The sequence below is a fragment of the Capra hircus genome, chromosome 6, assembly GCF_001704415.2.
Source record: "Capra hircus breed San Clemente chromosome 6, ASM170441v1, whole genome shotgun sequence".
Taxonomy (NCBI): domain Eukaryota; kingdom Metazoa; phylum Chordata; class Mammalia; order Artiodactyla; family Bovidae; genus Capra; species Capra hircus.
Window position 1 is genome coordinate 61,865,872 of NC_030813.1, and position 12,855 is coordinate 61,878,726.

The 12,855-nt window shown below is 39.7% G+C and overlaps 1 protein-coding gene across 4 annotated transcripts in view; it reads right to left on the minus strand.

Annotated features, from left to right (window-relative positions):
* The window catches only part of ATP8A1 (ATPase phospholipid transporting 8A1), a 230,379-nt gene that overhangs the window by 65,970 nt on the left and 151,554 nt on the right, over window positions 1–12,855 (minus strand). For all 4 annotated transcript variants that reach the window (XM_018049411.1, XM_018049410.1, XM_018049412.1 and 1 more), the window contains one exon: window positions 10,425–10,597. In XM_018049411.1, the coding sequence (XP_017904900.1) occupies window positions 10,425–10,597 (173 nt within the window). The remainder of the gene's footprint in view (window positions 1–10,424; window positions 10,598–12,855) is intronic.

Genomic DNA, 12,855 nt, shown 5'->3' on the forward strand with positions numbered 1-12,855 from the left:
TCCCGGCAATCTTGATTCCAGCTTGTGCTTCTTCCAGCCCAGCGTTTCTCATGATGTACTCTGCATATAAGCTAAATAAATCTTAATGTACTCCTTTTCCTATTTGGAACCAGTCTGTTATTCCATGTCCAGTTCTAACTGTTGCTTCCTGACCTGCATACAGGTTTCTCAAGAGGCAGGTCAGGTGGTCTGTTATTCCCATCTCTTTCAGAATTTTCCACAGTTTATTGTGATCCACACAGTCAAAGGCTTTGGCATAGTCAATAAAGCAGAAATAGCTGTTTTTCTGGAACTCTCTTGCTTTTTTGATGATCCAGCAGATGTTGGCAATTTGATCTCTGGTTCCTCTGCCTTTTCTAAAACCAACTTGAACATCTGGAAGTTCATGGTTCACGTATTGCTGAAGCCTGGCTTGGAGAATTTTAAGCACTAAGCAGTGTAAATTCAGACAGGACAGCATCCTTAGCCACTACATTATACAGAAAGATGGAGGATTTAGAGGGAAAATAAGACAAGGCCATATGAAACAAAAGAAGGCCAGGTTAGCAACTTTAGTATCAGTATAGAATTTAGTATAGTATAGAAGAGTCCATACTACTCAGAGAAAAATCTTTATATTCTTATCAGAAATGATGTAAAAGTAAATTTGATAGGATTTCTAAGAGAAACAATTTTAACAATAGATATCAATGCACTGAATATATATATTAACATTTATTCCTCAAAAATCTATCTATAAGAACAATTATTTTATCTCTATTTGTTTTCTCTTATTTATTTTATTGGAGTTTGATTGGTTTACAATGTTGTGTTAGTTCCTGCTGTGTGACAAAGTGAATCAGCTATATGTATCCATATATCCTCTCCCTCTTTATCTCTATTTCAAAGATACAGAAAACTGAACCAGAGAAGTGAAGCAGTGTGCTATTTAGCTAATAAGAGGTGGAGCCTGAACTTGAACCCTGGAAAGTTTGGCTCCAGAGCTTGAGTTCCAGATCATATGGCATGATAAATAGAAGGAAAAGGATGGACTGTTCGGTATTGGGACTGAACCCAAGACTGTTCAGGATTGGGTATTGTGAGAATTTGCTTCCTATGTAGAAATGAATAATATTGGATCCCTTCTCCTTCACACAACAAATATACATTAAAAATAAGCTTAAAGACCTATCCAAAAAACATAAATGTGTCAAGTTAACAGAAGGAAATATAGGAGAATATCTTTTTAATTGGGAAGTTCTTACTATCTCAAAACACAAATCATAAAGGGAAAAGCTAATGGAATTTAACTGTCTTAGGGTCAATTATTTATGCTTAAGGAAGAACCACAGACAGAAGTAAGAGGGAGCCAGATGAGAAAATATCTGCCATATCTAGACTCAACAAAGAATCAATATCCAGAACACACAAAGAATTCTTATATGAAAGCAGAAAGAAACATAGGAAACACAATAAAAAAATAATCTTCAACGAGAGAAGGAAATAGCAACCCACTCCAGTATTCTTGCCTGGAGATTTCCATGGACAGAGGAGCCTGGCGGGCTACAGTCCATGGGGTCTCAAAGAGTCGAAGATGACTGAGCGACTAACACACACACACACACACACACACACACACACACACACACCCTTTTCAATGTCTTACTTTTCTTCACAGCAAGTAGAATCACTGACTTTATGTCTAATATATAACAAATCATTACCATTCAGACACACAGTAGTTATTGCCTTTTGAATATGCATGTGTGTATTTATTTTATTAACAACTATAATGTGAAGGCAGGGAGCATTTTTTTTTCTTCTGTCATTCACTGCTCTGTTTATAGCACATATAAAGGTGTCTGGCACATAATGCGTTCTTTGAAAACATCCCTTGAATGAATGAAAGAAAAAAAGAAAGAATGAATTCACTTCAAAAGCAGAAATCCAGAGAGGTAAATAGTTAAATAAAGAGCTACTCAATCTCCCTAGCAATCACAGAAACAAAAATTGAGACGAAGTGCTACTTTTCAAACATCAAATTGGCAAAGTTATAAAATAAGGAAAGCCAAGTGCTGGTGTTAAGGTAGGGAAATAGCAGCCTTCCTACATGGACTGGGAGTACACACTAGTACGGCTGTTTTGGAGCAATGAGACAATTCTGACTGAACTGATATCACAGCCAAGCATTCCCATTGCAAGGTATTAAGCTATATCCTACTGTGTGGGTATTCATTCACACATTGGGTATTCATTTCAGCACTTTCCATGTTAGCAAAGATTTTGGGGCAACCCATGATCACTACGGGAACAGATAAAATGGTGTTTATACATTAGAGCAATAGTTAGCAGTGGTGCACAAAAATAAACTTGTTCAACATATGGTAAATGAAAAGGTCTTGGAAACAGGTAGAAAAATAGAAAAGGTAAAAAATTTTGCGGGTTGTCATTACAAATAAGTGTCTTCTTCAATTAAAATCACATATAACAATATCATATATTTTTCAAAGCTACTGCTGCTGCTGCTGTTGCTAAGTTGCTTCAGTCGTGTCTGACTCGGTGCGACCCCATAGATGGCAGCCCACCAGGCTCCCCCGTCCCTGGGATTCTCCAGGCAAGAGTACTGGAGTGAGGTGCCATTGCCTTCTCCGTTCATAGCTACACAGATACACAAATAAAGTATCACCGATAGATAGGCACATACTAAATGCGAATGTTTGTGTAAAGAGGAGTGAAAAGTGACTGGGAATGTTGGGCAAACACTAAAGTAATGTATGAAGATCCAGGAAGAACTTCCTTTAGTGTAAGACTCTACGATGCTTCCAGCTTAGGGAGAAGGTGGGAAGGAATTCAGCCTGATTCCTTTGTTGCTCTTTCCTCGCAGCACCTTGCTGGTGGTTTTCCTTAAAACAGAGGGAGGGCCCTGAGGTGACAGAGCAGGATGCACGTGTGGTCCTGGGTCCTTTCATTTCCTTCTCATGCTTTCAGCTGCGCCATGTCTTCGTTGCAGCATGCGGCTCTTTTCTAGTTGCAGGGAGTATGGACTGCTCTCCAGTTGCAGAGCACGCGCTCTAGGGTGTGCAGGCTTCGGCAGTTGCCACGCATGAGCTTAGCTGCTCTGTGGCGTGTGAAATCTTCCCAGGCCAGGGATTGAACCTGTGTCCCATGCGTTGGCAGGCAGATTCTTAACCAATGCACCACCAGGGAAGTCCCAGTCCTGGGTTCTTCATATATCTCTTGTCATTCACACTTCACTTTGAAACAGACTGACGTCAGGACACACCCAGTTTTTAAGGGGTTTGCTTCAATCCAAACACATGGAAAGATTGAATGGAGATGCCAGACTGTCACCACAGAAAGAACACCAGTCATTTTTGAGGAATCAGGGAGGAAGGGAAATAAGCCAGGTGAGGAGAGATGGGCAACGTCTCAGCTTTCAAGAAAAGAAAGAGCCTATAAATTACAGACTAGGGAGTCTGGGGTGAATTCCATCAAAATTACAGGAAAATTTCTGTCAGAATCAACTCTCTCTACTGCTCATTTATGAGCCACAGACACCCCCTACAGAGCTGGCTGACTATGGTCCCAGGGTCAAATCCAGGCAGCATCCTATTTTTGCTTAAATTCTTGAGAGAATATAGTTACACCCATTCATTTACATATTATTTAGAGTTCCTCCCAAGCTACAACGTCAGAGTTAAGTTGTTGTGACAGAGACTGCATGGCCAGCAAAGCCTAAAATACTATCTGGCTCTTTACAGAAAAAGTTTGCCCACTTTTGCTCCATAAAATATTGCCTTCTGGAAAATGCTACCTGGAACCATCCATCTTTCATGCTTCAATAAAAAGTCCGTTGTACGTTCACGTCTTTCTTCTCTCACTGCTCAATGCTTGGCAACATGCTTTTCGTTTTCCAGTAGGATGCTGTTTCTCTTTTATCTTCACTCCATGCCCCACAGCTTCTAGACTGCCACGACCTACTTACTATTCTACCTGATCTTGGCTCCTGGAACCCTAGTCTGGCTCGAAACACCAACCTTTAACTTGCCCTAAGTAGGGATCACTCACATAGGCTTATTCAGTTCAGTTCAGTAGCTCAGTCATGTCCGACTCTGCAACCCCATGAACTGCAGCATGCCAGGCCTCCCTGTCCACCACCAACTCTCAGAGTTCACTTATTACCAAAAAGATAATCACTAGAATCCATCAAAGGTTCAAGGAAAACCAGTTAAATCAAACTAACTCTGTCCCACATGGTGCGATCACTAGTTTGACAGAACAGAGAAATGCTGTAGGTTCCATATATCATGTCCTTCGTAATCTGGAAAATGAAATCCTTTCATTCTCCCATGGTAGACCTTAAGGAGAACTGCAAGTCATCTCTTTGGTGAATCTGTATTTGACTGAAGAACACGTTAGAGTACTGATTTACTGACTGATGCAAAGCTTTAGGGAGGCCTTTAGTGGAAGGCCTCAGAGCTCTGTACTTAAAACTGCTCAACAGAAAAAAGAATTTGAATATAGTTATGGAAGACATACATTTATTCCAAGTAAACAAGATACAAAACAGACTGAAATGAGTAAGATATAACTTAAGAGGGATGGTGACAGAAATCAAGATAGCAGTTATCCTTGGAAGGCTAATAACATAAAGGTAGCATGAAAGGTCATCTGGGGTGTGGGTTATGTTTATTGACATGGGAGTATGTTCACTGTGTAAAAATTCACTGAACTTTACACTTATGCTTGATGTACCTTCCAGGGCAGTCTAACTCTGTTTTATCAGAATTATACAACCTGTGGTTCTAGTTACTGTGTGTTTATGTATGTATATTGGTGTTGGTGGTTTGAGTAAATTGAGTCACATCTAAAACTATAAAATGCTGTATTACAGTGGGATGCTACAGCATTAGATTTCTCATAAATTTTTAGATATTTTACCATCTCATATGGACTTCTCTGATGACGTACATTATAATTGGCTACCAGGTTGTAATATGGTCATGTAGTTCCTTTAACATTACTCAGTAGAGGTAGAAAAGCAAATGAGATGATAATATTATGATAATATTATTATATTAAAGCAAAATATATGCAGTTATGAAGTTATAAAATTTATTCAGTGTGTCCTCTTTTAGCCATGTATGAAAGAAATTTTCTCTCAACATTTCCAACATTTATTCATATTTCCTTGGAAGCAAATATAGGGTTGACATTCATTAAGAATTTGTAAGTCTTCCCAAAGCCAGACATCTGCTTGGCATTCAACGTGTTCACAAACTTCTTTCTTTAAAGGAATGTCTGTTGAGCATTTAGTAGCTTCATTTGTGCTTTATGGCTACCCTTTAAGTAGAACATTTATTTAGAGAAATCCTTAAAGTTTAAGACAATCCCCAAAGATTCGAGAAGCAGATCTGTCTTGACCCTTTACTTAACATACTCAAGCAATGACAAAAAGTATTCAAGGTGTCCCTTTAGACCTCTTCTTGGAGGGCCCTTTGATCAGACTAAGGTGAAAGGTTTTGCCTGGAATGCCACTCCTGAGTGACGACACTCACTGAAGTCAAGTGTTTTTTTATGCACAATGGGGAAAATGGCCTAAAAGGGGGTTAAACTTTGATTAGAGATGTTGCAAGTAGGGAAAAATGCTTACTTCAATTTAACTTTTGCTTCTCAGAAGACATGAGTACATAAATTATGTAGGAGAACGGTGATTACTAGACAGTCTAAAAGCTTGGAGGCTCTAGGCCAATTTTCAACCAACTGTCACAGAACATAAGTTTCAAAATATGTTTAAACTAAACTGACAACTACAGAAAAAATGTAAGATTCTTTGAAAGGCTGACTTATGTGAACTGACGAGGATCTCAGAAACCACATGCCATTTAACACACAGCAATAACTCCACTGTAACGTTCCCACTCTCTTCTGGAGGGGATATTAAAAGAGGTTGACCAGATGCTTCCCTGAATTAAGCAGTTCCAAGCAGGAGACAGATTCTTCCTAGCATAGAAGTGGCCAACAGAGGTAGGGTTCATCCAAAGTCTGACAGGGCGAGAAGTCGCCTGGCTCAGTGGCTTTCATGTTGGAAGGAGCTGATCCAGGAAGGGAGCATGTGTGCAGGGACCTCACACCTTTCTATGCCAGAGAAGCTCCAGTCTTAACTGCTGCAGACATCTAGGGTCCCTGGAAGACTTCACTGCTATATGGCAAGTTCTCCATTTTACAAGTTACAAAACCAGAGAGAGGTTCCATCAGGTATCCAAAGTGCCAGAGAGGTAAAGTTGGAGTAAGTATTTCATGAATCCCCAACTATACAAGCTGTAAGACCCTAGGGCGTAAAATATTGGTCACTGAGACGAGAAATTATTACCTGGTACAGTTAGTTTGCAGAATACCTCTTGCTTTTAGCTGTGTACACACATCTCCGTGAGTCTTGGAGCAGGCTTTTTCCCTCTACCTATCCAAGGAGTTCCAGGGAGCCTGTGAAATCTCTAACATGGCAAATTCAATTTTACGTGTTTGTGTAAAATTGGTACAGACTTTTCATTTGTTCTCCAAAAGTATCTGTGATCACACTGAATGGAAAAAAAATCAATGTAGGGAACAGAAGGGAAGGACCACAAGAGGAGTAGTTTATAACCAGGAAAACTTACCTTAGCATAAGATGCACATTTCCTATTGAACTACTCAGGTTATATGGGTAAATGTGCACAGAGGTAAAAGCAAAAACTGCATGTGGCATCTAGGAAAATACAGTACTTGGTAGACTGATAAAAACAGATTTTATTGTACTTCTTGGGTTTTCCATAATTGAAAAAATTATCTGATGTAGAACATGCAACTTCATTCTGTAAACCAAAACCAGGACTCCAAAGCCCTGAATAATTTGGGGGCCAGGGGATTATTCCTGTCTCTGAGTATTCCCTTTAGAAAATGATGGTGAGTAAGAGATGTAATGACAGCTGACAGAGAACAACTGTTTCTTTCAATTCAGCTGTAGACTCTTCAGGGAAAATGCTCATCTTTATAACTGCGTCAATTAGGCAAACACTAAAAACTGCCTCCTGCCCTTCATGCTGATAATGTCAGGGAAGAAAGTGGCTGATGTAATCCTGAAGATGGAACTAATGGCCAGAGCCTCATTATCCATTAAGGGAGGCTTTTCCCTTATTTCACTCTAGCAAAGAGAAGATGGCAGAGGAAGAGCAGATTCTGAATTATCTTCACCTGTGGACTGACAAGAAATAAACTAGTTTAAGGGGAAAACCCAGAAAGCCATCATGAACGTAAACGAATTTGGGAAACAGTGGCCCACTATAGTTTGAAATAATATTCGGTATTTATGTGGAGGGTTTCTTATAATGGAGTGAAATAGAGAATTTCCTGAGGCAAGGAGATTACAATCATCTGAGAAACCAGGAGCCAGAATGCATGCATTCAATTTCAAAGAAGGATCTATAGAACCGCCTACCTACTACTCCTCCCAGTGAGGAATCATCACGGAAAGGATGCTTCAAGGTCAGTAAGCGAAATAACAAGAAGATGGTCTGTACCCATAGTTTAAATGCCAAGAGGCACCAGGCCAAGAAGGTGCGCCAACATAGATCGGGCAGTGGCACTGATGTATTGATAATTATGGGCTCAGAAGAATTCCCAAAGCCAGATGGGAAGCTGAACCACAGTCCTTATGGGAAAAGACAGAATATGGTGGTAAAGAGAAGAAAAAAGAGGAAAGCGATTTCACTTTTAAAACGTCCCCTAAAACTCTACATAAAACTCTTAGTGTCTGTCTACGGACCTTCAGAGTCCTCCAGCATGCATAAACCAGGACGGAGAGAGGAAGGGGTCACACACATCTTTATAAGTTCAGTGTCAGAGCTGAGCTGCACGTTCAGTGCAGAGTGCGAGTCCCTCCCAGGGGGCCTGGGACCTGGAGGAGCCCTGAGGTCCCTGCGACTTGTGAGCTTTCAGAATAAGGATCTCAGGAGGGAATTTCACAAGCACAGAACATATTTTTTTTTCCTCCCTTGATTCTGCTTTCTAGTTTTTCTCTCCCTCTGCTATTGTTTAATTTTGTGGTTCGACTTTTTGAAGAATGGTGGGAGGTGCCGAGTTAAGCAATACTCTAGGAATGAGGCTCAGCTGCGATGAAACTGGCCTCCCACATCTTTCAAACCGATTGTGAGTCTGTTTAAAACAAAAGGCAGACACAAACACGAAGGAGAGCAGGCAGGACGTCTTTTGCATCCTTGTACGTGTAGCATCCTCGCCCAGCACACAGTAGGCACAGAATGAATGCTGGCTCAAGGAAACTGGTCCTTTTATCTAAACAGCTCTGTGTTCTGTTTCTGAACAGAAGCCAACAGCCACATCACTTAATGTGTTTTTGAGCAATCTTTTGCTGATCCTTGTGATCCTATTAATGAAAGTGATTAAACAACCAAGTCTGGAACAAAATTATCCTGATGGGAGAGTGTCAGAGTTGAACATTACTGAGACGTTGTCAAGAGATCGGCAAGGAACCAAGAAAAGTCACTGGAAAAGCAGATTTAAGAAATCATGAGTATCTTCATGCTTTTAAAATGAGACAGGCAAGATAAAATAATTTCTATATTTTTTCTTCATGGTTAAGCTGAATCTGATTATTATTAATATTAAATACCTAATACAATATTGCCTAAAGCTTTAGAGTAATAAATAATATTTATTAATACATGCCATAGACATGTAAAAATTAAATGACTGATATAATTAGATTTCTAGGAATAATAAAGGCTTCCCAGGTGGCTAAATGGTAAAGAATCCACCTGTTAACGCAGGAGACTAGGGAGACTCGGGTTTGACCCCTTGGCTGGGAAGATCCTCTCTGGAGGAGGAAATGGCAACTTGCTCTAGTATTCTTGCCTGGAAAGTTCCATGGACAGAGGAGCCTGGTGGGCCATGGGGTCGCAGAGTTGGACATGACTTAGCAAAACTCCAATATTTCGGCCACCTCATGAGAAGAGTTGACTCATTGGAAAAGACCCTGATGCTGGAAGGGATTGGGGGCAGGAGGAGAAGGGGACGACAGAAGATGAGATGGCTGGATGGCATCACCAACTCGATGGACATGAACTCTGGGAGTTGGTGATGGACAGGGAGGCCTGGCATGCTGCGATTCATGGGGTCACAAAGAGTCGGGCACGACTGAGCGACTGAACTGAACTGAGCAACTGAGCACAACAACAGGGATAATAAGCAACTCTTAATGCTCTGAGTACAATTTTATAGGCTGAAATGATACTTATCAGGGAAACTTATTAAGTATGAGCTAAACTATATTTCACAAAAAAACCCCACTGAAATTTAGGAAATATCTATAAGGCATGGCTTGTAAGTTTGGTGACAATATCATATATAGGATATTTAAATAAAGAAACAAGTAAAGCCTGGACCAAAAAGAAAAGTTTCAAAGCAGAAGACTCTTTTATTAATAAATATATTTTAAAAGAAAAATAAAGGCCAATAGTACAGTTTTCAAGATAATGTTAAGAGCACAGATTCTGAGAAATTCTTTAGAAGTCTTGTGAATTTCCCCTTCCATTAAAAGAACGCAACTTGAGAAACTGCTACCCCAGACCTAGTCTGACCAGCTGGTTAGACTCAGCAAGTGGGTCCCAAAGAGGAAAATCTTTGCATTTCACGGTAACCAGCAAGGAAGAGACTGCACATGGGCATAGATTTACTTTACATTTTACGAAGACATGAGAGAGGTTCTTTGCCAAAAGTTCAGGAAGCACTGGAGCTAAACAGTTCACAGAAGCACAATTCTATGGAGTAGGCCTTGATAACTCAAAACAGACTTTAACTTAGGATATATGCAATATTACAAATTAGAGGGCAGAAGATTGTACGGTCAATAAATAGCCTTCAGAAAAATGCTTGGCTGTTTGGAAAATGACTCAGTTAGTGCCTCCCACCATGATTTCCCCACAAATAAGTCCAACTCACAGAATCAAAGATATAAGTGTAGAAAATAGAACCTTTAGAGAGACAACCCCGTACAGAAATGCAGATAGTCTTAAACACAGAATGGCAAGAAACCTGCTGATTCAAATTGTGAACACTTGTCATTAATGACGGGCTTCCAATCAGGACTCACTTTCAAAACAGCACCTTAGCTAAATCCATTCTCTCACAGCTCCAAGTCAGTGAATGAGCCTCACCATTTCTGCTCAATGAGGGATTCCTGCCAGACAATCCTGCAAATAGACCTGTCCATGGCTTGGTCACAATGTTCTTAAAGCTATCCCAGTTTGTGAACCCTGAGTCCTGAATGAATGAATTAACAAATAACTGACATTTACAAGTTCGAGATAAAATAACTTCAAGGAATGTTAAAAATCAAGAGCTCAGGATCTAGTTGCTCTTTACTGAAATCTGACAAATCCCAGAGAACTTACCTGCAGCAAATAACAGCTTTGCACGACAAAGCTAAGTCCAGGAAATACTGCCTTACTCCAAAAGTTAAGGCATATTTGAGGGTTTTCCCGTCAATTATAAGAGCAAAGTCATTCTCCTTCCGAAGAGCATCACCCAGGGTAGTGCAGTGACGACTGAGAGTTTCCCGTGTTCCCTGTAAAATTAAACAAGAAACGCCCTCAACACTTACTCCCATTTGTTCTTTCAAGATGTCTTAAGGTTGTTCGGCAACTACACTTAGTTATTTTTAGTGCTTTTTATGTTTCAAATTGCTTTTACATATCTCCATTCATTAGGTTCTCACAAAAGCCCCATCAGAGAATATTGGACAAACATTATCAGAAAAAGTAAGTGACGTCTTTAAAGTCATACCCTGTTCCTCCCAGGGTTGGGATCAGATTACACGTCATCCATTCCCCTGCCATTTTTGTACATTATTCCAACCACATAATCAAAATCTTGTGAAAATATTTTCAGTACAGTATCTTCTTAAAGCGCAACAACACTGAACTAGTCAAAAGTGCTTAGCTATGAATCAAGGACTGATGCTATAGCTGAAGTGCCAATACTTTGGCCACCTGATGCCCACTTATTAGAAAAGACTCTGATGCTGGGAAAGACTGAAAGCAGGAGAAGTGGACGACAGCGGATGAGATGGCATCACCGACTCAATGGACATGAGTTTGAGCAAGCTCCGGGAGCTGGTGATGGACAGGGAAGCTTGGTGTGCTGCAGTCCATGGGGTTGCAAAGAGTCAGACATGACTGAGCAACTGAACAACAATAAATGAATCAAGAGGAAAAGTTGGAGAATATAATTTAAATAATTAATGGGTTTTCTTCATAAGTATTCAATGCGATTGAAATTAATTCCCAGTAACTCAGAAGAGGAAGGGCAGTATCTATAATCTCTTGCCACTTCATGAATTGGCATCTGTAATTTCAGTCATGATTTCATGATGCTGTATTTCAGTTGGGGAGGGTGACATGTGGCCCTAGTAACCTTGGCAGATCCAATGAAAGAACCCATTCCATCAGTGAAGAGTTCACTTTCAGGCAAAATAAAAACCTTTAGTGTCAAGGAAGGCTTTGTTTACCTCAACCGTACAGAGGGGTTGTATCTCTCTCCCTCTGTTAAGAATTACTGCTTTCCCAGCTCTTCAAAGGCAAAAAGTTTTAAGATACTTCGTATTTCTTTCCAAATCCTGTCCTCTTCCTATAACCTAATAGGGACAGCTTATTTCAATAGAGCCCTAAACATGATTATTATTATTTCTAAAAAATTATCTATTTGTTTATTGCCCTGTCGCATGTGGATCTTAATTCCCTGGTTAGGGTTCAAACCCATGTCCCCTGCATTGGAAGCGTGGAGTCTTAACCACTGGATCACCAGGGAAGTCCCAAGCCTTGACAATACAAAGAAACAGGACACACACTCTGCACAAGGAGGTGTAAGAAACAATTGCCTTCCTATTAGAGTTTTGTTCTGAGTGCTACAGTTTTGTTCTGAGTGCTACAGTTTTGTTCTGACTGCTAACTGAGTCTGTAGTTATTTATATAACAAATTTAACAAATCCATATTTATAGAAATATACCTATAGTAAAAATAATACTTATAGAATAATTTTTGTTATACTCATGGGAGATATAATTATTGTTCCAATTTAAGACTGTGGTACAGTTATCTGAGTTATCTTCACAAAGAGGGAAGCAAAGGCAGAGGTAATTAAAATTTTATATTGCGGATTTCTGAAGGCGGTTTTGCATTCGTATTTCAAATGTGGTTCACACTCTGTTCTGGAATTTCAGAATCTGTTTATCAAAATAATAGAACTATGCTGTACTGTAAAGTAAGACTGCCCAATCCTCCCAACACTGGGACTTTGTTTAACACTTCCCCTGTTCCTTGTTATACACAGTGACATGAAGGACCACCATATAGCAGCATTCTTTGCAAAATTCTCTGTTCACACTTTACATCAGAGGTGAAAGAGCTGTTTTAATTTACAGACCTCACCCTCCTATTTCCTGCTGGAAATGTTTGGCCCAAGAGAATTTAAGAAAATGAGGCAAAAAAAAAAAAAAAAAAAAAAACCCAGTAAAATTTTGCAAGCAAAATTTACCAATGACTATCCATAGTTGATTATTCTGGATTGTCTTAAAAGCAAACTCCCATAGAAATGAACAACCAAGCAAATTAATGCACTGATAAAAAATGAAAATAAAATAATACTTAGCATGTATCACACACCAGTCATGATTCCAAGGCACATAGATACAACACTTCAGTTAACACTTATTACACACCTATGCAGGAGGTATAACTATTGCCCCATTCTGCAGATGATAAGCCTGAGATTTTAAAGTTCCTTGCCCCCAAACACATGGCTACTAAATGGTGAAACCCAACTGA